The sequence below is a fragment of the Engystomops pustulosus genome, chromosome 4 (assembly GCF_040894005.1).
Source record: "Engystomops pustulosus chromosome 4, aEngPut4.maternal, whole genome shotgun sequence".
Taxonomy (NCBI): domain Eukaryota; kingdom Metazoa; phylum Chordata; class Amphibia; order Anura; family Leptodactylidae; genus Engystomops; species Engystomops pustulosus.
Genome location: NC_092414.1, coordinates 129,162,187 through 129,187,801, shown reverse-complemented (window position 1 = coordinate 129,187,801; position 25,615 = coordinate 129,162,187). Strand labels below are relative to the sequence as shown.

Genomic DNA, 25,615 nt, shown 5'->3' with positions numbered 1-25,615 from the left:
AAAAGACATTAATTCTGGGATTTTATACGATAAAACAGATAAACATTTATTTTTGTTTTTATATTATTAACCTTACAAATAGATTTTCTGTAAATAAGTCAATCATTGAAATCCATCATGATAAACACTTACACATAGTTCCAAGAACAGTGACTGTGACATCTTATATTTGTTATCTATGGCAATTACTTTAATGGAGAAAAAGTTTAGACTATAAGCAGTAGTAAATTGGTAGATAATGTTTAAGGAGTTTGTAATCCAGAAGATAATACTTTACTGAGTTTAGTTGTTCATATTGTCCAACAGTGTATAAAATATGCTGTGGAAGATGTGTAAATGTGTGACATTTCTGAAAGCTTGTCAGCAAAAACAATAATTTTGTAGAGCTACTGCAATAATTAAGGGTCAAACAGAACTGCTTCCTCAAATACACTTGCAGTCTTAATAGTGGAAAATTCCATACAAAAGAAATAAGAAAATAGAAAGTATATGTAGAGCATTTTCTTACCAAAACCAGTATATCTTTAGCCTCTTTACTGAGAAAACGAGGATACACTGGGTCATCCATGCGGATAGACTGAAATAACTGTTCTTCATCCATGCCATGGAATGGAGATTGACCGATTAACATCTCATAGAGAAGTACTCCAAATGACCACCAATCAACAGAGAAGCTGTATTTCTGTCCTAGTAAAATCTAGAACAGAGAACCAGTAATTCTTTATTAAATCATGGGAATATAAAATCTGTAATTAATTGTTTAAAGTTATGTGTCTAAGTGACTTTATGCTTCTGAGGTTTCGGCATCATGTTATGAAGAGTGGAAACTGCCCAACAATCTGGCACTCAATACAGTTATAAAGCACAGACATAAAAAAATAAACTAAGCTTGGGGAAATATGTGTATTCCACCTCTAAAAATATGTGTGCTTTCCATTCTATCCTAAATGGAAAAAAAAATAAAAAGGCCATATAAGGCTACATTCACATGTTTTATGGATATGTTCAGCTTATACACCAGGAAAGCTCCTGACGTATATATGCTGAGCATAGACATATATGGCAGATACAGACATTGCGGGACATTTACTAAGGGCTTTACGGCACTTTTCTGGCAGACTTTGCACATTCTTTTGGGTGCAAACTGCTTGCATAGATATTTAAGAAATCCCTGCACCACAGTTGTGTCACATGCAACCCTTTTGTGGCGCAGCCTCACTAGGCATCATGCAATACAAATTAGGGGGCGTTTCAGGCATCCCATGGGATGGGATGTTAGTCATCTGCCTGAAAAACTCTGGTACCCTATGGACATCTAGGGACAGCATAGCCACTAGGGCAAGTGTGGGACCGCCCTTGTCAGGGCGGGAGTAACGGGGTGGTAGGAGAAGTGAAGACTAGGGCCACTTCTTCACATCGGGGCAACAGGTCCTGGATCATCCCATCATATCAACTGAGCCATAACCTACCATGCTGCATGACTGGGTGAGATCATTCTATTTTATTCCCCCTTTATTTGCGGTTATGTATATGAGGCATTAGCTATTGACTTTCTGTTTTTCAACAGTATTGTGTGATAGTATCTGGTCATCGATTTATTTGACTGAGTTTCATTTTGTCACACATGATTAATAGCTCGTGATATTCTTGGTCTGGTTGCACTCATTTATATATCATTGAGTAACAGTGGTTTATTGCTGAGCAGCGTCATTCAGTGTATTGTATGTGATATCTGGATTTAAACAGATTTTTTATATTTGATCTAATTAAAAGTTATATTTTAACATAGCCACATTTGCTTTTCTATACAAGTTTGAAGAATGGGTTACCTGGCTTTATAGGTTTTTGATAATTCTTGTCATAGATTATCAATTTCAGATCTGTAGCGATCTGATACGCTGCACCACCATTGAGTTCTTGGCAGCCTCCAGCGCTGGAATAAAACAGTGGGTGGAGTCAAGGCAGAAGGCTCCTCCCATTCCTTAGTAGCCATGCTGGTTTACGCAGGAAAGGTCTATTTTAAAAACCTGAAGCCTGGACAATGGGGAATTCAAGCCCCAATGGGGGATTTCATAGCATACAAGCTTTGAGATAATTGCAATTCCTTGCGCAACACCAGGAATTGCAATTATTTACCCCCTTATGCTACCTTTCCTGAATTAATGGAAAATAGAATTATTAGAAAGTCACTAATCTCTAACATATATTGCATATCCCATGTGAAGATGTATTTGATAGAAATAAATACCTACCTCTGGCGCAATATAGTCAGGAGTCCCACAAAATGTACTTGTTTTTGTATCTCCAAACATATTCTCCTTGCACATCCCAAAGTCGGCAATCTTTATATGTCCTTCCATATCCAAGAGTACATTATCTAACTTTAGATCTCTAAAATACAGGAAGATTTCATGCTAAATGTAGTTGTACAGAAGATTCACTCAATCATACTATTAGATCCAACATAATGGTGTATTCAATGCTAGAAAGGCACAGAAGTCTTTCACCTAAAAAGTATGTCTGCCCTCATTAGTAAGAACTCAATCATGACAAGGTTGTTCAACAGAAGAGTAAGAGATTTTTTATATTTGGTTTTATTTCTGTCAAGGACTGAATTATGTTACTGTCCATGTGACATAGAGTGTGCATGTTCAGCGGATAGTGGATAATTGATGACGGGACTTTTGTTTGAAAAACAAACACAGGGTTAGGCCATATTCACACTACCATATGGGGGATGTATGTACGACCGCATATGTCCCCCATAGACGGCAATGGCCACACAGAGCAATACGGTGCCACACGCTCCGTACACAGGAAAAAGATAGGACACATACTATCTTTCTCTGTGTGTACGGCCTGTATGCTGTGCATTTCTATAGAGAGGAGAGTGGTCACCCCTCCATCGCGCCGGTCCTATGCCCACCCGGCTACGGCCCTGTGGCCATACGTTCATGTAAATTCGGCCTTAGGCAAGTCATTTTCCAACTTCTGCAATAGAACCTGGTGTAGATTTCATTTTTGTACCCAATTATTGTTACTGAATTACCCTGCGCTGTATGCAGCTGTCTGAATGGGTTCTAAATGTATAACCTGCCTGGCATTTAGCAAACTTTATAGAAATCCTTAGTCCAGTTAGTAGAAATAACAAATAACAATGTTTATGTTCATTAAGTGACTTGTTCTCTTCATTTTCTAGCTGAGCTGAACTGAACTGATATATATACACTTACCGGCCACTTTATTAGGTACACCTGTCCAACTTTCTAATCAGCCAATCACATGGCGGCAACTCAGTGCATTTAGGCATGTAGACATGGTCAAGACAATCTCCTGCAGTTCAAACCGAGCATCAGTATGGGGAAGAAAGGTGACTTGAGTGCCTTTGAATGTGGCATGGTTTTTGGTGCCAGAAGGGCTGGTCTGAGTATTTCAGAAACTGCTGATCTACTGGGATTTTCACGCACACCCATCTCTAGGGTTTACAGAGAATGGTCCGAAAAAGAAAAAACATCCAGTGAGCGGCAGTTCTGTGGGCGGAAATGCCTTGTTGATGCCAGAGGTCAGAAGAGAATGGGCAGACTGGTTCAAGCTGATAGAAAAGCAACAGTGACTCAAATCGCCACCCGTTACAACCAAGGTAGGCAGAAGAGCATCTCTGAATGCACAGTATGTCAAACTTTGAGGCAGATGGGCTACAGCAGCAGAAGACCACACCGGGTGCCACTCCATTCAGCTAAGAACAGGAAACTGAGGCTACAATTTGCACAAGCTCATCGAAATTTGACAGTAGAATATTGGAAAAACGTTGCCTGGTCTGATGAGTCTCGATTTCTGCTTCGACATTCGGATGGTAGGGTCAGAATTTGGCGTCAACAACATGAAAGCATGGATCCATCCTGCCTTGTATCAACGGTTCAGGCTGGTGGTGGTGGTGTCATGGTGTGGGGAATATTTTCTTGGCACTCTTTGGGCCCCTTGGTACCAATTGAGCATCGTTACAACGCCACAGCCTACCTGAGTATTGTTGCTGACCATGTCCATCCCTTTATGACCACAATGTATTCAACATCTGATGGTCACTTTCAGCAGGATAATGCGCCATGTCATAAAGCTGGAATCATCTCAGACTGGTTTCTTGAACATGAATATGAGTTCACTGTACTCAAATGGCCTCCACTGTCACCAGATCTCAATCCAATAGAGCATCTTTGGGATGTGGTGGAACGGGAGATTCGCATCATGGATGTGCAGCCGACAAATCTGCGGCAACTGTGTGATGCCATCATGTCAATATGGACCAAAATCTCTGAGGAATGCTTCCAGCACCTTGTTGAATCTATGCCACAAAGAATTGAGGCAGTTCTGAAGGCAAAAGGGGGTCCAACCCGTTACTAGCATGGTGTACCTAATAAAGTGGCCAGTGAGTGTATATATATATATTGGAAAAAGTTCAAGTCAGCACAGTAAAGTGACTCTTGAGAAGGAGGGGTGCAATGCCTCCAAGGATTTCGGCTTGATCCTGGTTTGTAGTCAACGAATGGAAAAGGCAGGCAGCACTCCAGGGTTCAAATCAAACGTGAGTGGTTTTTATTGAAACGGGTAGCGACGTTTCGGTGTTGGACACCTTTTTCAAGCTGAACAATATTTTAATGGTTCTACAATGCACCAATATAAATCTGTCTTACCTGTATACTACTGCTTTGGAATGGAGGAACTGGAGACCACATACAATTTCAGCAGCATAGAAACTACAAAAAATTAAAGACAATAAGATAAGCAGATGGAAAACATAGTAAAATTAAATAATTATTCAGTTTACAGGTGGGGCAAAACTGTTGTATGTATGCTGTAATATGAGATGGTGAAGTCACAAACCATTCAACATGCATGGACCCAGCATATTAGCCATAATATCATTTTAAAAATATTTTACATGCACATTAGATTTTCATGCAGAATGTGGATGGGACTCACTCTTGATTATTCTTTTTAGAAGAATTGTTAGAATTTGAGGAAAGAAGGGCTGGAGTGGGAAAAAGGAAATGTCACCTACATTGCTCCAACTCCTGGTTCCTGTGGCACAGACCTCTCGACACAGCCAGTCCAGCACAGCCCAGAGTGTCAACCAGAGGGCTATGCTACAGGAATTAGGAGCTAGATCATGGACAGAAACATCTTCTTTTCCTGCAGGACTTCTTCCGATAGATAGAGGGAAACAATATTTAATGGGAAAACATGCCTAAGAAATGTTTATAAAGAAAAAAATGAATTTAGGAAACATACGTAGCTCTGGCAAGATCAAACTTATGGCAACTTTGTATGTGGAACATGAGATCTCCTCCGTTAAGATATTCCATGATAAAAAATAGGTTCTCCTATCCAAGAAAACAAAAGAATAATGTAATTAATTTGTACACATAAAATGATAGTGAAACCAGATCTCCATTATGTGATTTGCTACAAAATGACAACTGTGTCACTCCTATGTACTCAGTAGTTGGTTTTTAGAAAAAATGAGTCATCTCTGTGCAGTCAGCAGGCCTGAAGTGGTACAAATGCACTTGTAACCAATGATGAGTCAGCTTCCTGGCATAAGCCGCACCACAGCAAGGCAAATACTCTCATACGAACTCTCAGGAGGTTAATGAAGTACTAGTAATGTGAATGATTTCATGCCAGACAATAACTGAAAACTGACAATCCCTAGATTACTGAATATTCTTGATAAAACTTTGTCTTTTGTACATCCATAGCATTTTTTACAGTGTTTATTTTACTTCCTTGGTAATCCTCAGTGCCATCATCATTTCTGCAAATTAAGCACTTACATGCTGTGATCCATAAGCAGGGGCTGGCATTTTATACAAAACTTTACCAGGATAAGTATAAGACCTTAACAGCGTCATCCATATTGTATTTACTTATGTAAAATTTGTTAGTAGCTGCTGGGGACTGGAGGTCACATGACCCGCTGGCAGCAGGACACCCTTTAATGGTATGGCAATATATTGCCATTTGCAGAAAATACAAGTAATACAAGTGCTCTAGTGTATACATGTTTATGATTTTATTTTTGAAAGTTTGATACATATATTTATCTATATTATCATGTTGGGCAAAAATTTATATTTTTTTTTTTTTATCATTCAAGTTTATTGAGAAATATATAATATAGGTTTACAAAGTCCAGTCATGTAAAGTATAACATATCATACATATAACTTCTCACGCACGCAGGCGTGGGGACATGAAAGGCATAATACAAACACTTGCATAACACAAATTTTCTCTATTTATGAGATAGAGATTTTGCTAGAGAGATGCCAGAAGGAGCCTCATTATTTCAAAAATACTCTAGGGGATTTATATAAGGGTGTTATCTTCCGGTATTTAATGGCTTGAAGATGGTTTTCGTGTAGCTATCATTATACAACTTTACTTCATGTAACCGGATTAGCCTGTGTATGCAAGTTTTCCCCTTTAACCAGTGGGAGGTCTCTCCCAGTGCTATTTGTAGCAAAGTTCAGTCTAGGGAGGGAGGGAGGAAAGATATGGGGAGGGAAAAGAGGGGTTTAGGATCTGCAGCGGTTTCTTTATTCTGAGAGTGCATGTATGTGTATACCCCTATATACATTAGAACGAGAGAAAGTCTGGGGAGTTCCTGAAATCCAGCCATGGACCCCAGGTCTTTATGTGTTGTTCAGTGGTATGGTGAGCGTCCGCCGTGAGCTCTTCCATTCTGTGTATCGCCGCAATTTCTGAAAGGAGATCAGAACTTGATGGTACTCTAGTGGATTTCCACAGACGCGGTATCAACATTCTAGCAGCTATCAATATATAACCCAGGAGAGATTTTTTAGCCTTTTGTGTGGAGGTTGGGATGATGTTTAGCAAAAGGGTGGAATGATCATTGTGCAATTTGACACCTGTCAGTTTTGATATCAGCTCTACGGCTCTGTTCCAATGTGGTCTTAATACGGGACATCCCCACCAAATGTGTGTCATGGAGCCTTGTGCTTGTTTACATCGCCAACACTCATCTGAGCATGAGGGGTATATTTTGCTTAATTTTTTAGGGGTCCAATACCACCGTGATAATATTTTAAAATTAGATTCCTGAGCCCTGCCTGATATGGAAAGTTTATGGCATAACTCAAATGATTTAGCCCATTCCTCTTCAGACAAGGACTGCCCCAGTTCCTGTTCCCATACCTTGACATATGGCAGATCGGTCAATGCCCACTTATCTAGGAGTAATCCGTATATGGCGGAGACAGAATGAGGGATCGGAGTTTGAGATATGCACAGCTGTTCAAATGGTGTTAGCGGTCTATGCAAGTTTAGAGTGCCCTTGTTGGCGTTGTAAAAGTGCCTTAGTTGAGTGTACTCCCACCTCATTCTACTCGTGCATTGTTTATCCTCAAGCATTTCTTCAATTGGGGTAAGTCCATTGTCCTTCAGTAGTGTCGAGAAGGTTAAGGTTTGGTTTTTTCGCATGGGAGCCAAAAAATGGCTGTGACATCCTGGGGGGAAGTCAGGGTTGTCGCTTACTGGTGTCAGAGGTCCGTCAGAGGTAAGTAGTCGCATGGGATCCCCCATTCTTTTGATTAGTTTAAGAACATGGGTGGCCACATATGGTATTTTAGTCAAGTGGAAATTTTGGTTAACATAAGTGGGTGTCCAGGGTAGGATTGTTAGAGGTGCGGGGGAGAGGGTGTTTTCAAGTGTCACCCACAATTTCCCTTTACCGGCATGAAACCAGTCTAGGACACGTGCCAACGTCGCTGCCGTATAGTACCCCTTGAAGTCAGGTAGTCCTAAGCCACCTTGTAATTTCCGTCGTATAAGTGTCAGTCTCGAAATTCTGGGAGGTGAGGACGCCCATAAGAATTGGTTTAGAATTTTTTGTAGCTTTCCAAAGAACTGTCCTGGTAAAGTCAGCGGTATTGTTTGGAATAAATAGAGGAGCCGAGGGAGCACGGTCATCTTAATACAACTTAACCTCCCCATCCATGTTAACTGTGCCGTAGCCCATTTTTTCAGGTCATTTTGGAGTTTCTGTAAGAATTGCCCGTAGTTATGTGTAAAGGTCTTGTCCAGATCCGCTGGGATCTTAATGCCTAAATATACAATGTGTTCGCTGGACCACATGAAGGGGTATTCTTTTTTCAGTGTTTGGATCGTGGTAGTGGGAAGGCCTATCCCCATAGCGACACTTTTAGTGACATTTACTTTATGATTGCTGTAAAAGCCAAAGTCATTAAGAGTCTCCATCAAATGCGGAAGCGATACTTCAGGGTTGGTTATATATAGTAAAACGTCATCAGCAAATGCAGAACATTTATACTGCCGTTCCCCTACAGTTATTCCTGTAATGGCTTCGTTTTCACGAATTGCTATCAACAAGTGTTCCATTACTAGCGCATATAGTAAGGGGGATAGTGGGCAACCTTGCCTGGTGCCATTGCTAATGGTGAAGGTGGGAGAGAGAGCCCCATTTATCCGAATTTGTGCGTGAGGAGTGTCATACAATGCTTTAATGCGTGCTAGTGTGGCTGGTCCTATTCCTGTTTGTGTTAGGGTCGCCTCTAGGAATCCCCAGTCCACCCTGTCAAACGCTTTCTCAGCGTCCAGCGAAAGCAGTAGCATTGGTGTAGAGGTGGATTTTGCATGATGTAGTAAGGAGAAGGACTTCAAGGTGTTGTCTCTTGCCTCCCTTGTCGGGATAAAGCCTACCTGGTCAGGGTGGACTAGGGAACCCATAAGACGGGCCAATCTGCTGGACAATAATTTGGCATAAATTTTTGCGTCAACATTGATTAATGAGATTGGTCTGTAGCTAGGGCAAAGTTGGGGGTCCTTACCGTCTTTAGGGATCACTGTTATATGGGCATACAGAAAGGAGGGGGGGAACGGATTTTTGTCAGATATGGAGTTAAAAGCCTCTAGCATATTGTTGGAGAGTTCTTCTGTTAGAGCTTTATAGAATGCAGCTGTGTACCCGTCAGGCCCAGGGCTTTTGCCGGACGGCAGGAGCTTTATGACCTGTTTGATTTCTTCATGGGAGAATGGTAGTTCTAGCCTGTCTCTTTCCTCGTCTTTAATTGTGGGTAGGGCTGTCTTTTTCACATATTGTGAAAGGGTAAGGGGAGGTTGGGGCGGCTTAAACACAGTTGAGGGTTGTGGAAGGTTGTACAGTGATCTGTAGTAGTCTGTAAAGGTCTCGGCTATTTCTTCCGTTTTGTGCAGTTGTCTGCCATTTTGTGACTTAATGGACGGGATATATGTAGATACCCTGGCATCTCGAAGGGCCCTTGCTAGCGCTCTACCCGGTTTATTACCCCACTCATATAGTGATCGGGAGTATAGGTGTTTGAGTCTCCTCTGGCCTGCTTCTAATAGAGTGTTTAGCTCTTGTCTCTTAGCGGTTAACTCTCTCAGAGTTGTCTCCTGCAAGGTCTTTTTATGTTGCGTCTCCAGCGTCTGGAGCTCGTTTAGCAAGGTAGAGATTTTGAATCCCTTTTCCCTTTTTAACCGTGCCCCATGTCTCATGAGAACTCCTCTAAGCTCACATTTCAATGCTTCCCATTTTAGGGCTTCAGATGAAAAGACATGTCTTTGATCGGCGTTAAAATCCATTATCTTTTTTTTAAGGTCTGTTAGGCATAGTCCGTCCGTCAGTAATGATTCATTCAGTCTCCAGCTAAATGGGCGTCTTTGTTGTTGCTCTAATCCTAATGTGCAGGAGATGGGAGCGTGGTCGGACAGGTATATTGACCCTATTTCGGAGCCCTGTACTTGTGAGAGGAGATGGTGCTGGACAAAGATATAGTCTATCCGACTGTATGTGTTGTGTACTAGTGAGAGAAAGGAGTAATCCCTATCTGTGGGATGATTAATTCTCCACACATCACATAGTTGCAGGGCATGCAGGGCTTTTTTGATCTTATTTAATTTGCTATATGATATTCCTGACTTCCCTAGAGAGGTATCTAGTAGAGGATTCAGTGCTAGGTTTAGGTCTCCGCATACTATCAGTGATCCTCTAGCAAATGTGCATAGTTCATCCAGAACCTTAACCATGAATGGAGTTTGTTCTGAGTTTGGGGCATATACATTCGCTATTGTGTAGAGAATACCTAGAATTTCGCATTTTAGGAATAGGAATCTGGCCTCTGAGTCCAGTTTAGTCTCAAGCACCTTACACTGCACGGATTTATGAAGAAATATCGATACGCCTCTTGACTTCCCATGGGGATTTGTACAGTGATAGGAATGTGGGTAGTATCGATTTTTACAGGTGGGGGTCTGGGCAGAACTAAAATGAGTTTCCTGTATACAAAGTATTTGGGCTCTTTGTTTATGGAAATTGTACAGGACCCGGGACCTTTTCTCTGGGATATTGAGCCCTTTAGCATTAAAAGAACATATCTTTAGAGGAGTAGTCATTGTCAGATTTGACCTTCAGCAGATTTCTCTATGTGTAGTAGGGTTTGGAGGGTACAAGGGATAATACAAAGGGAAGGAGGGGGAAAGGGTTCCCTAAAATAGTAAACGGTTTCTTCTTCTTATGTAGTAAACACGAACAGCTATCCAGTGAATAGCAACTGTTTAAACTGAATACTTGTGTCTTGTGTGCTGCTAGCACTGATAAACCTGGGTGCTATACCTAGGTTTCACCTATTGGGGGGGAGTGACAGCTCAATAAAATTAGTGTCACTAGAATGACCGTATCATACAGTCTATGTATATGTGTTAGTTAACTATCTAATGGGCATATCGTGGCTACGGGCCCATATATTCAAATTAACGTACAAGTCATAAAGGAACATATTAAACAATGCCAACCGAAGAAAATACAATCTCAGGGGGAAAAATTGTGAGCAGATAGAGACACATAAACAGCCTTAAGAGCAAGTTAATATTCACAGCATCATGAATATTCCGCTCCCAACACCGTTGGTACGAATATTTATCTCACCAGTCCTGATGGCCGCTTCATGTAGGTTCAATCTTCTTGGGAGTCTGCAGTAGAACGGCGTCTTCGCCTCTGTTGTCTGCGAGGCCTAGGTGAGGTTTCAGGCTGATCTCGTGCGCTGCTCCATGAGGTGGGTTCAGGGTTGAGCCTCAACGCTGCTAGATTCGGAGCTTCCCAGTCTGGAAGCGTCATAGGTGGGATATTCAAGTCTCTCAAAAATCCCGGTAGGTCCTCTACATGTGTTAGCGTAGATTGCGTGTCTCCCGAGCGGGCGTAGAGAGCAAATGGGAAGCCCCATCTGTATGAGATGCCTTTTTCTTGCAGTTGTGAGAGTAGAGGTCTTAGCATCGCTCGCTGTCGCAGTGTGCGTCTAGATAGGTCCGGAAACAAACTGATTTTGGCGCCATCAAAGTCCAGTTCCCCCTTGGCCCTCGCTCTTTGCATTATCTGCTCTTTGATGCCATAGAAATGTATCCTGCATATCACGTCTCTTGGTCTAGTGGGGTCAGCGCTTCTAGCTCTCAGCGCCCTGTGTGCTCGATCCATTTCTATTGGGGTGTCTACCGGACATTCAAGAAGCATGTTGAATATGCCTGTGAGCGTTGCTGCGAGATCAGGCTGATGTGTAGCTTCCGGGAGGCCTCGGACCCTGTTATTGTTGCGGCGATTTCTATTTTCAATATCATCCATGTGTGCCACTAGGTGGCGTTGTTGTACAGCTTGAGCATCTATTTTCTCTTGCAATATATTGACAGTAGAAGTCATCTCATCTTTAAACGTTTCAAGAGCTGTCACACTTTCCTGTAGTGTATTCACTTCTTCTCTCACCACTTGCAGATCCCTATCCCAAGCTCCCTTGAGTTCCATTGCTAGATTGTCCATATCCTTCTTAGAAGGGAGAAGGGCCAGAAGTGCTTGTAATTCAGGATGTCCTCTAAGAGTTAATGCCGCTTCCTCTGGTGGCGGGAGGTCTGGAGACATATTAGTTTGCTGGGAGATGAGGCTGTTAGGAGAGAATGAGTGTGCCTCAGCGTTAAGAGGATGAGCCCCTTCTCCTTTGCCCCTATGAGGGCTGTTCATGGTGCCAGGCTGTGTCTTGGGACCTGCCGATGGTGCTGGCATGGTCCTCAGGGGACACTGTATTGGGGACCCCGGGTCTGCGGTGTGTGCAGTGCGGGGACGAGCTCCCAGCTCTCTTTCTTTCCCCAGTGCAGGTGGAGAGGCAAGGGGAGACGCAGCACCCGCCTTCCCTGGTGAAGGCAGCCGGTGCTGAAGCTGTACCTGAGTGGCGGCAGGCAAGCGCTCGGCTTGTGGACTTCCACCTTTATTCTCCTTCCCCCTCCGCGATGCTTGTCCGGTGTGCTGGTGTTGCGTGCGCTGAGTCGCACGTGGGGAAGATGGCGGAGGGTCCCCTCTGGAGCGGGCAGGATCCGGAGACAGAGAGCGCTGCTGGCGCGGCTTAAAGTAAGTCTTTATCGGTGTGGCAGACACCGATCTGCTTTGGAGGCGCTTAGATGCCCTATTGGCCCCCGATCTCCCCATAGATTGCGCTGAATTTGTTCCCTTTGCGGCGGCCCTGCACGGAGCTCAAATCAGCCACGTCCGTTCGCCATCTTGGCTGGCTCCGCCCCCCAAAAATTTATATTTTTTTATCAATTCAAGGAATAAAAATGCTGAAAATGTCACAAACAACACAAAACAGCAGTAGTAACATATTCAAGTCAACACACAAAAAAGCCCATTAAAAAACTATATAAATGCCTCTGTATTATTGTAATGATCAACAGAAAAGCCCAAAGGTTGCCATCTAAAATATAACTCATCTCACAGAAAACAAGTCTCATATTGCCATTCTATGATGTGCAAAACCTTTATGTAAAAATGATATCTTTATTTATTTTTTAAAAATATATATTTTTTTAATGGGTTGATAAATTAATCATTATGAACCAATGAAATAATTGACTCAAAAAACATTTTCCAGGCTCTGACTTATTAAAAGTAATAATTCTCAATATCAGATGGTTTGCAGTGAAATACCAAACACTCCAATATATCCGTTGTTCTCATTTGATTAGTGGCTGAACTGAGTCCCTGCAGGAATGGGAGCTGATCTGAAGAAACAGATCCTGTTCCTGTCATTGCTTTTCGGCTGGGAGCAGCTGGTTTATATTCAGTTGATATGTTATCTATATTACTTTACCTGCAAATGCGAACAAATTTACCGTATATACTCGAGTATAAGCCGACCCGAGTATAAGCCGAGACCCCTAATTTTACCACCAAAAACTGGGAAAACCTATTGACTCGAGTATAAGCCGAGGGTGGGAAATGCATTGGTCACAGACCCAGCCAAGTATATAGCCAGCCAGCCCCCTATAATATACAGCCTGCCCCCAGTAGTATACAGCCTGCCCCCAGTAGTATACAGCCACCCCAGCCTGCCCCCAGTAGTATACAGCCACCCTAGCCTGCCCCAGTAGTATACAGTCACCCCAGCCTGCCCCCAGTAGTATACAGCCACCCCAGCCTGCCCCCAGTAGTATACAGCCACCCCAGCCTGCCCCCAGTAGTTTACAGCCACCCAGCCTGCCCCCAGTAGTATACAGCCACCCCAGCCTGCCCCCAGTAGTGTACAGCTACCCCAGCCTGCCCCCCAGTAGTATACAGCCACCCCAGCCTGCCCCCCAGTAGTATACAGCGTGCCCCCAGTAGTATACAGCGTGCCCACAGTAGTATACAGTCAGCCCAGAATTTAAAAAAAAAACTTATTTACTCACCCTCCGGTGGCCCCGATGCGCAGCGCTGCTCCGCCGATTTCATTGCGGCTCCTCTTCTGGCTTCCCGGCTCCTCTTCTTGCTTCCGCACCGTCTTCTGTCTTCTTTAACATCGTGTTGGGCGCCGCCACTGTTCTCTCCCGTGCGGCGCCTAGTATGATAGATAGGTAGCCCCAGAACAATGGCGGCGCCCAGCACGATGTTAAAGAAGACAGAAGACGGCGCGGAAGCAAGAAGAGGAGTCGGGGGAGCAGCGCTGCGCATAGGGGCCACCGGAGGCTGAGTAAATAAGTTTATTTTTTTTTTAGTCCATTTTTAATTATTTTTTACAAGTATTGACTCGTGTATAAGCCGAGGGGACGTTTTTCAGCACATTTTTTGTGCTGAAAAACTCGGCTTATACACGAGTATATACAGTATATTATATTTAATTCACTTGTTCACACAAAATATATTGGAAAAAAAAATGTCAAACTTTTTACTACGAATGTCAAAAAAATGTAGCTTCAGATGTCTTCTGGCCTAAAATAACATCTAAAGATGTTTATCAAAGACTCTTACCAATATTTTCAACATGCACAGTCTAGGTATTCCAGCTAGTTTTTCTACAAATAAGGCTCTGTGTGATGCTGCATGGTAGACATGGTCCCACTCTTCAAAGTATGAAAGGCTATTGATTGGTGGAATCTCTTTTCTTTTGAAAGCCTTTCATGTGCTGAGTGACCATCAAGCTGAGAGAAAGGTCAGAGAGATCCAGAAATCAATTCTGGACCAGCACGACACTCGAATTAAAAGGTGGAAGAAAAATCTTTACACCTCGCTCTACCATGAGCATTTTCCATTTGACTTTTAAACACCATCTTTGATTGAATTGTGTTTGATAGGTAAAGAACAGATAAGTAATGGGCTGTTAAATGAAGCATAAAGTGCACAGAGATTTATACAACCTCTGCTTTGGTGGTTTCCCTGGACTAGAAATGTCTTTTCATGGGGGTATTTTAAAAAGAAGAAAGACATCATTCTTCTGAGATGTGCATTTTACAAGGCTGCATATAGACTACACTGTGTACTACATTATTTCTTCTGCGTTTAGGAGACAATATGACTTTATGGAGTGTACAATCATTTAGGGGGTAGGCCCTATTTCTATCCTGGGGTGGGGGGTGAGGGAGGCCCTATTTCTATCCTGGGGTGGGGGGTGAGGGAGGCCCTATTTCTATCCTGGGGTGGGGGGTGAGGGAGGCCCTATTTCTATCCTGGGGTGGGGGAGGCCCTATTTCTATCCTGGGGTGGGGGGTGAGGGAGGCCCTATTTCTATCCTGGGGTGGGGGGTGAGGGAGGCCCTATTTCTATCCTGGGGTGGGGGGTGAGGCCCTATTTCTATCCTGGGGTGGGAGTTGAGGCCCTATTTCTATCCTGGGGTGGGAGGTGAGGCCCTATTTCTATCCTGGGGTGGGGGGTGAGGCCCTATTTCTATCCTAGGGTGGGGGATGAGGCCCTATTTCTATCCTGGGGTGGGGGATGAGGCCCTATTTCTATCCTGGGGTGGGGGATGAGGCCCTATTTCTATCCTAGGGTGGGGGATGAGGCCCTATTTCTATCCTGGGGTGGGGGATGAGGCCCTATTTCTATCCTGGGTGGGGGATGAGGCCCTATTTCTATCCTGGGGTGGGGGATGAGGCCCTATTTCTATCCTGGGGTGGGGGTAGGCCCTATTTCTATCCTGGGGTGGGGGATGAGGCCCTATTTCTATCCTGGGGTGGGGGATGAGGCCCTATTTCTATCCTGGGGTGGGGGATGAGGCCCTATTTCTATCCTGGGGTGGGGGATGAGGCCCTATTTCTATCCTGGGGTGGGGGATGAGGCCCTTTTTCTATCCTGGGGTGGGGGATGAGGCCCTTTTTCTATCGTGGGGGTGGGGGATGAGGCCCTTTTTCTATCCTGGGGTGGGGGATGAGGCCCTATTTCTATCCTGGGGTGGGGGGGGGAGGCCCTGTCTCTATAGTATATAGTCTTTATACAGCGGCAGTACACAGCCATACATGGAGCTACAGTGTGGTACATGAGTATTTTGTCTTTATATATATCCCTTGTTTAAAGGGAATCGAGCACCAGGTGCACAGCATAGTACCTGAAGGTATCATGCTATGCACCTGATGACCCTGACTTCAGCACTGTAAGTTCCATCAAAATGGCCTCTATGGTTATCCTTTAATGCTTTTATAAAGAATTATGTTAATTACCAGCTTAGGAGCAGTGGGAGTGCTCCAGTGCACCTAAGGGCTCCTTATGTCACCCAGCGGCCAGTCAAGCGGTGATCCGAAATCCCGATACCTGTGCCTGCTCAGCAGCCTCTGTGAATCAGTGTGCAGGTGCTGGGACTTTAGGTTTCCTTGGGGCATGCAATGAACGCTCCTTCTTTTCCTTCCCATTGGTTCTGAGGAAATATGAAGTCCTGACCCTTATGCAGTGATTCACAGAGGTTGCTGAGCAGGCACAGGTACCAGGACTTCAGATTACCTCAGGACTGGTGGCAGGGTGACGTAAAGAGCCCTTAGGTGCACTGGAGCACCCCCACTGGTAATTAACACAATTCTTTATTAAAACATTAAAAGATAGTGGCGGCCCTAGCAATTGCACTTTATAATGTTATATTTGTTATATGTTGTCTGTTAAACACTTTTATATGTTTACTGTTCACCATGCTTTAGTTTTTGATGCCATATTTGCACTATAATAAATATACTTGACCAAAAGTATGACTCCTATTGGCAATCTACCAGAAGAGTGTGCCTTGTCGTAGCAACAGGCCTCAAACCCTGTTTGTGAAAGGTCACTGCGGGGGGCAGGAGGCTTGTTCGGTTTTGGGGTGTGTTGGGGCCCAGACACTTTTGCTGTATGGGGCCCCGAATTTCCTGATGGCTGCCCTGATCCTGAGATTGTGTTCTCAAGTATCATTTGAATTAAATTTTGAAATCCAATTAAAAAGCTGAAGGGAGAAGCTACTCCAAATTTCATATGTGTTTACACTGAAACACTGGTGATAAGGAACAAGCTCCACATGTTTTTCAGTGAAAAGGTAAGTATACACAAGTATATGGAGAATCTAGGTGTCAATGTGGACTGGGATACCATGGGCAGAGAAATATGCATTGAGTTCTACAGCACGGGAAGTCAGCTCATACACAACCTTGAATATGACAATGGCTAGCACATGTCCCCAAACTACATTTGTGTGCATGAGGCCTAAGTCTCTTTCCTCAATGTCATATTTTAAGACTTTGGCTACATTCACACACATGTATGGGGGACGTATATACGGCCGACGTATATACGGCCGATATACGTCCCCCATACACTCCTATGGGCTCACGACATGTACGGGACATGTCCTATCTTTTCCCGTATTACGGCGCTGTGCGCTGTATCTCCCTATGGAGAGGGGCGGGGGTGAGCAGCGCTCATCCCCTGCTCCTCTCCGCAGCGCCGATGTATGCCCGCCGTACCGTAGTAGCCTTAGGCTACCTTCACTAAAACGTGGCCAAAATCAGCAGTGATTTGCATAAGTCTGGCATCTGTTGTGACAAGGACATACTCTGTTTGTTAGCAGATAACTGATAAAATTACAGCCGCGGGCATTGACACATTAAAGTTTTGTATTTTGTGCATTCGCTTGTTGTCCATTCAAATAAGTCCATTCAATGTCATGCACATCTGCCATTTCCTCCAGTTTAGGGAGAATTACCCAGCGGCATGTGCCCTCTCCTATGTAGAAGAAATTCATTTTCAGTAATAGTATTTTTAACCCCCTTTCTATGTATAATATTCTTCTAATCTTACACCTCTAGACAAGCCTGAGGAATCAATTGAAGATAATGTAAGTAATATGACACAAGAGGGAGCCAAAGATCTTCGAGAGTCTATGTGGAAATTAGCCAAATCAGTTTCATTGATGCTGTATAGGCTCACAAATTACAACCTCTTACTAGATATTTGATTCAGGGAAATTCAAAAAGTCTGAGCAGTCATATTACAACAAATATATAATAACACAGTCTTGTAATAAGTTATTAGTCTTAAGTTAGTTATAACTTTAAATGGGTTTTCTGAGATTCAAAGAAAAGGATATAAATTAAAAAAAAAAACGATTTTCACCATTAATTCCCATACCCTCTAGAGCCAGTTGGGGATTATGGGGGTCCAGCACAAGTGCCTTGTAACGATGAGGCATTTTTATATAGGAGCCAAAAGCAGATGGCTCTGTGTATTTTGAAGTAACTGTGCTGTGCTATTGAAGCTCATATCCCATTCGCTTAAATAAAGGTGTGGAAGACAATCTGGAAAGGGTGTTAAGAAAAGTATGTTTTATTTTTATATGCCTGTCATTGCTGGAGATTATTCATTAAAAAATACCCATAATAAGAAACAAAGGATTTTTGGTAAGACCGTCTGCTGTGATTGTTGTCCACTTGATGGGGTGACAGTTGATGGTGACACGCTGGATATTATAATCTTACATACTCCTGAGATGTATTGCCCTAAGGTCCATGCATTATTTCTGTGCTTAAAGGATAACAACTATTTCTGACATGATATTGCCTTTACTAAATCCTTATGTTATGCATGAAGACATGCTGGGTAACTCTTACAGGGAACTAAACACAGGGAATTAAGCTGCACTTAATACAACATATTCTATTTATATCCTGTGGAACCAGAACATTACGTTAACATCTATATTTCTTTCATGAGACTATTAAAAAAGAAGATTATTAAGGTGCTGGTACCTTTGTCTGAAATGTACAGTACAGGTGTGTCAGGAAAGGGTGTTCCCAAGCAAGAGAAAGGACTCTTTTCTCAGCCATAGTGCATTCAACATCATCATCCATGAGAACGACATCTTTCTTCAGAACTTTCATAGCAAAGAACTTTCCGGACCCCTTCAATTCTGCAAGGAAAACCTAGAAAACAGCAGATGCGTGGCTGTAAGCGGTTGTTGTGGCTACCTTTAAACTGGTGGGGGTGTGTGTTGAGGCAACCTATCTGTATACTGGGAACGTGTGCTAGGGCTACCTCTCTATATACTGGAGACGTGTGCTGGGGCTACTTATCTATATACTGGGGACTTGTGCTGGGGCTACCTATGTATTTACTGGGGATATCTGCTGGGGCTACCTATCTATAAACAAGGGGGCATGTGCTGGACTACCTCTCTATATATTGGGTGTGTGTGCTGCGGATATCTATCTATGTACTCTATATTCTGGGACTCTGTGTAGGGGCTACCTATCTATATACTGGGGATATGTTCTGGGGCTACCTCTCTATATACTGGGGGCTTGTGCTTGGGCTACCTATCTATGTATTAGGGACATGTGTTGGGGCTAATTACCTATATACCGGGGGCATGTGCTGGGGTTACCTATCTTTGTACTGAGGACATGTACTGGGGCTACCTATTTATATACTGGAGGCGTGTGCTGGGGCTACCTATCTATATACTGTGGGTACGTGCTGAGGCAACAATACTGAAACAAAGAGCTGAAAAATGTTTAGAAAAAATATATATCCTTTATTAACATTCCATACAAATAATGCACATATAACTTCCAAAAAGATTGGGGAAATTCAATATCTGGGACCTCCTATTTCCCCCATATATTGAATTTCCCCAATCTTTTTGGGAGTTATAATTGCATTATTTGTATGGAATGTTAATAAAAGATATATATTTTTTCTAAATATTTTTCAGCTCTTTGTTTCGGTATTGTTGGTTTTCATAATTTGAGAGTTGATAGGATATCTAACATTGGGGTAAATTAGTTTTTTGTGTATGTGCTAAGGCAACTTAAGCTGTATTCTGGTAAAGTACAAATGTAAATTGTTATTATAATAATTCGTGATAGGCACTGTACATTTTAGTTAAAGGAGGGGCACTGTATATGTTAGAATTTATTTGGGGTGAGCAGTGTACAGTATAAGATAACTTAGTGGGATAGTCCAGCATACACTATAATCCATACATAATTTTTTCATTTACGCTAAAATCGGCGCAAATTGTATATATGTTGATGAACTGGGGCGGGGTGGGGGGCGAGTTAGATTTGCCATGTACAACAAATTACCTATAAACTGCCCTGCTTGAGTAGTTTAAAAAGATTTTCACTAATAAACCTAATATCAGGTACCCATAGGACTATAATGACTCTTGTCAACACTAATTTTAGCTAAGAAATACTTAACAGAAAATTATACTTCCTATTCCCAGAAAATTAACTTTATAAGCTTAACTGGCACCTTGCCAGAAATGTGTTATTTATGTGAGGTGTCTCTCAGCTTATGTCTGCAAGCATGTTCCTTATTTCCCCACTCTTCAGCTGATGAGTCATCCTCTGCTCTGCTTTGCTGAAGGGAGGGAGGATGAGGGACAAACTGGCAGACACAAGCTGAGAGACACACTGCCTTGCATGAATAACACATGCCCTGCTTTTTGGCAGGGTGCTAGGTAGCCTTACAAACTTCATTTTTTGGGAACCAGCCATTAGGTTTATTATTGAAAACCTGGTGACACATTCCCTTCAAAGCTGTGATGTAATAATAATAAGTTCTTTTTTTGTCACACTGTCTCTTTGCTGCAAGGCCACCCCCTTTTCATGAGGTCACACCTCTTTTTCCAAACAAGTTGGAAAAGTACCTAAAAATGGTCTAAAACCCTTAATAAATGAGGTGCAAGGCATATCAGACATTTTCACTTCAGAATTCTGGTGTAGACAGCTTGATAAATCCCCCCCCCTCGTGTCTCCTCTATTCTGCTGACTGTAGGAAGTTTGATGGAAGAGGTTTCGGGAGTTAAACCGCATTGACCAAATAACCTTTAAACTTTAAAATTCCTAAAAGTTGTTCATGGAAATGTGTAAAAAAATAATTCTTAAGAATTAAGAGTAAGAATTAAAAATAAGAGTCATACCTTTCCGAAACTTCCCTTGCCAAGCATTTTAAGCAAGAAAAAATCGTCAAATGCCAATTTAGTATCACTGTATTTTTCTTCTGTCCTCATGGTTAGACCAGCCATGATTTCTGCATATTTAGACTCTTCTACTGGTAACTCCCAAGAAATGCCTTGAGGCTCTTATATAGACAGAATTGAAAGAGTAAGTACATGTGGAAGTTATATTAATAATAAACAGAATTTATAAATAATTATGAAGTTATTTTAATAATGGTCATTGTTTGTTTTGCACATTCTATGTCAATGTAAAGTAAATGTGCTAGATAATAAGGTAACATTCATACTCTATTTGACAGGAATACTCGGTGTATGTGCCTGGATCAGGCTGGTATATGATATCATACAGAAAAACCTCTATGGCCCACATTTATCAAAACTAGTACAAACTGCACTAGGCGCAGTTTGCCTGTGTACTGTACAGTGTGTGCCAGGTTCATGAATTGTGGTGCACGTTCTTCACAAATCTGTCGTCCCCTGCACTACCCCGGCAGAGTGCAACAACTATATTTGGTGCACCTTTAACACAGGACTTGTGACACAATACTGTCGGACTCTGCATGATAAATGTGGTGCCCAGTCCCACTGTGCAGAGGGACGCCCAATTAAGTGCAGTGATGCGTCGGGTATAGTGCAGTATGCGCCACACAGTGCTTTCTGCGCCACAATTGTGTCGGATGCTTTATAAATACGTGTGCAAGCAGTTTGAACTAAAATGTACATGCATAGTCAGACAAAAAACTGGAGCAGGGGCTTTATTAAATGTGTGCCTATGTATTTTTAAAACCTCGGATATTAAACTTGTGAAAGCTGTATTAAAATGCTTTGACTTTATTCATATACAGTAACACAAAGCTCAGAAGTGATGTGAACTTATCCATGTTATGTGTTTGTTGGTTCTTTGTTTTGGAAGAAGGTAGTAATATATACATAAATACTAATCACGCTGTATGTTACATATATGTCACAACGCCTGGTACCTTTCTTTACAGTCAAAACTACAGCTTCATCTTGACATGTGTTTCTGTCACCAACTTTAACAGGACCTTCTGCGTAGATACATTCTGTTTCTCTCAGTCGCCTGCCCTAGAATCCGGTGAAAAGTATACCAATAAAATTAATTCCAAATAGGTAAGTTTATTTAAACCAATGTAATTTATTTGAAAACTTTTTCAGATCATTGTTGAGTTCTGCTGTGGACTAAAGACATTGGACTACTGGCCGATAAACCTTCTATATGGTGGTACTAATTTTGAGTATTAATTAATTTTCAAAATCAACAGTATGCTAGGGTTGTTATTATATTGGCACAATAGTTGCACAAGGCCGGTTTCCTGATTGGAAGATTCTCATGATAAAAGTTGGTTCAATCATTGGGGTCAAGGACCTTTAAAGGACCTCTATTACCAGATCAAGGATTGTAAACCAAGTACACTGATACTGGTGTGTGCCCTCTCTGGCAGGATCTGCTCTTCTTTTAGCTTCTTATGCCCTGGTTTTTACAAAAAAAGGTTTTTACAATTCATACAGGGCATAAGAAGCTAAAAGAAGAGCAGATCCTGCCAGAGGGGAAACACACCAGTATGTTGGTGTGCTTGGTTTACAATCCTTGGTCTGGTGATAGATGTACTTTAAGTTTTGTAAGTTGAGATGTATAAAAATCATAACTGTCTTTTTTTAAAAAAACTAATTTTCAAAACAGATACTTGATATGATGATTTTAATTTCAATGCATCACCGGTGAGATCACATAGATAACCCAAATGGTAAATCAGAGGTGACTGTGGTAATTTTTTTTATATTAGTTAACCATGACTTTTTTAACTTTTAAAATGATACTAATAAGCCTGTAAGGCTATAGGGGTGTTATCAGAGGTCCTTATTGCTGCAGATTCACAGGCAGTTGCAGCATGAAAAGAGCACTTCCTCCTCCCACTGTGTGCTGAAACTTCCTGTGCTGCATTGAGATTACATCATGCAGAGGGAGGAGGGAAATGCTGAGGGAGCAGAGGGGCAGGGTGAGACAGTCTAACTGTCTGTGAATCTGTAGCACGGAGAGCCTCTTGGAACCACCTCAATAGCCTTTTCTGTCTTCTTAGCATAATTTTAAAGTTCACTTTAGAAGGAAGGAGGCTATGGATAACAACCATGAAAAGATTACCATAGTCCCAGTGTCCCTGGTTTCTAATGCTTGATTTTGATGGTAGTTTTCCTCTAACATATTTTTGGTTTCTCGTCAACATCATGTAGGTAGGAATCAGGCATGTTGAATTGTCGTGCTCCATCTTATGTTCCACAGGAATTAAACTGTTGTCAGAGGTGTCTGAGGCGTAACTTTCCTCTTCCTATGGACTATGCTGCCCGCTTGGTTCAGGCCAGGATGCAAATGGAAGTAATAGATGTTTTGGCTACAGCTATAGTTGTTCTATGATCACCTCAAAGTAGTTGTGAGAGATCTTTTTCATACTATCGTATGCTGCAATCTGAAGCTTTTGTTAGTCCTCTACCTATTATAATAATATTAATAATTTACCATCATTACTCCCATTCTAAAGGCCACAACTTGTTTACCCGCTATGCGGGTTGATGCCTTATGACCATTGCAACCAATCATCCTCAGCGGAAGGACACATTAGATCGCAATAAAGCCATAAATGTGTTTTGCCACAACCTGCATTTATGGCATATCCACCGGATATCCCAAAGAAATTAATCAGTGTATTTCACTGTACACAATATTTATGTAACTTTTATGTATATATTTACTTTTATGGTAGAAATTAAAATATTATCTTAGTTTCCTTAAAATCCTGACCATCTTTGTCAGTCTGAAATCATATGTCAGCGGGGACAAGAAGCTGTGAGAAGTAGCGCTGCAACATCAAACTAGAGACAATTGTGGGTCAAAGTCGAGTCTAGGGTCATCGTATTCACCTGTTGTCTGCTCTCTATCACAGCCAGAGCTTCTGCCATCAGCTTCTGATTGACTCCACATAGGTTTGCTACTTTATTTTCACACTTGTGATGAACGTTCATTCCACATTCTTTAAACAATAGAAGAAGACAAACAATTATTATAATTTTTGTATCAAAACCTCTGGTATCTGTTGCTGCTGCTGGCACAGATAAAACGCTATTACACTGTATTAGATGTCTGCAGCATATTTCATAAAACATTGATGGGAACCTGATAAATGGCTCAATTCTGTTTTTAATTAAAATGTCAGAATGGTGACACTCTCAATTATAAAACAGATGAAGCTGGATGCCACTACTCACTTTTTGTGCTTCATTTGTGTGAGGCAAAATCTATCATTAGAGGTTGATAAATAGTTGGTATGGCTTATAATGTGCATCAAAGGCTCCGCTTACAGGGGACATGATTCTATATTTATTTTTATGGCATGCTGTAGATTTTTATTTTTTATAATCCTCTATCTGTGAGGATGATCTAAAGGGTTGTTCCCTAATGTCCCCTAGTTTGGGCAAAGCTGGAAAAGCAGTTTGGACACATTTGTATGCTGCAGATACTTTTCTATGGTTGCACTTATCGCAGTATGGCGTTATAACTGAATACATTTTTTTCTTATTTTGTTCCCTTATTTGGTTCATAGTTAATTTATTAACTATAGTCCTTAACTTTCTAATCTGGGTACAGTGTGTAAAAGATCAGAGGATTAGAATTATTTCAGTTCCGAATATTCCAACCAATTTGTGCCAGTTCTGAGAGTTGGTGAGAAAAGTATTTGGGTTTACTGGAAGGAGCTTTGACAACAACTTTCTTAGAAATTAACATCAAGTGTCCCTATGTATAATATATGAACCAAGACCCGATACTCCAAATACCCTTTATTCCCATAACATGTTATAGTAAAAGGTATCCAGCCCAATTCAGACAATGGATCGGCAATGGATTTTGAGAGTTGCATCACACAGTTATTCATGGATCCATAAGTAAGAGTATTGTGCGACTTGGGATGGATACATTTTACTATAACTTGTTATAACTAAGCATATTTGGAGTTTCAACAAGTATCAAATTTTGGTTCATGTATTCTAGATTTACAACAGGGGGGGGGGGGGTAGATCATGGTTAAAAATGTTTTTTTCTTTTTTTTTCTTTGTCTGTGGATTTCTGTGCAGCCTGGGATGGAATGTAATGTAAGACAAAAAAACAGCTCACCCGATCCTTACTGCCATCGTAATAGGCAGTGAACGGACATAATAGGGCCCATGTGGAGAATGTAAGAAAAGATCCAGCATATCATACTCCTTCAAAATCGCCAATCTTTATTAGTGGTTCAACTCATTTCATATCAGATATAAAACATATGAAAGCGATCAAAGCGTTTCAGTGTTAGCCTTAGTCTTGATCTACGTGGTGACATTACAGCATGCAATTTCAAATATACCACATTGTATGTATAGCCATGTAATTGTTTTTTCAATATATGTTCTCTTTTTGGCTTAACAAATCATAGATTTCTACCCCACTGTGTTCCTTTGTATGTATTGGTCAGTTGGATACAAAAAGATGTTTTTGAAAAACATACTTTTACGATATCACTTAGGCTAAATTCATACTACTGTTTCTTCCCTCCATTAAAAAACTGAAGAATAGAATTTCAACGGAAGTTGAACGTATCAGTTAAAAATCCCATTGACATCAATGTAAATTTTATTTAATCTGATATGGTCAGTTTGGATCAATTATTCATACGTTTTTTCCAAATGGGGGAAAACTACTGCAGCCCCGTTATTTTTTCCATAAAAAAATGCAGGGATAACGGATCACTGCCTTAATTTGAACATAATGGATGCCATAAAATCGGGTCCTCTGGTTTCCTCCC

The 25,615-nt window shown here is 41.7% G+C and overlaps 1 protein-coding gene across 2 annotated transcripts in view; it reads right to left on the bottom strand.

Moving 5' to 3' along the window:
- PRKCQ (protein kinase C theta) overlaps positions 1 to 25,615 on the bottom strand; it is an 86,365-nt gene that overhangs the window by 3,837 nt on the left and 56,913 nt on the right. For both annotated transcript variants that reach the window (XM_072147432.1, XM_072147431.1), the window contains 8 exons: positions 23,700 to 23,809; positions 21,746 to 21,851; positions 20,727 to 20,887; positions 18,547 to 18,720; positions 5,287 to 5,378; positions 4,689 to 4,751; positions 2,253 to 2,391; positions 509 to 697 (listed from right to left, as the gene is read on the bottom strand). In XM_072147432.1, coding sequence (XP_072003533.1) covers positions 509 to 697; positions 2,253 to 2,391; positions 4,689 to 4,751; positions 5,287 to 5,378; positions 18,547 to 18,720; positions 20,727 to 20,887; positions 21,746 to 21,851; positions 23,700 to 23,809 — 1,034 coding nt within the window. The remainder of the gene's footprint in view (positions 1 to 508; positions 698 to 2,252; positions 2,392 to 4,688; positions 4,752 to 5,286; positions 5,379 to 18,546; positions 18,721 to 20,726; positions 20,888 to 21,745; positions 21,852 to 23,699; positions 23,810 to 25,615) is intronic.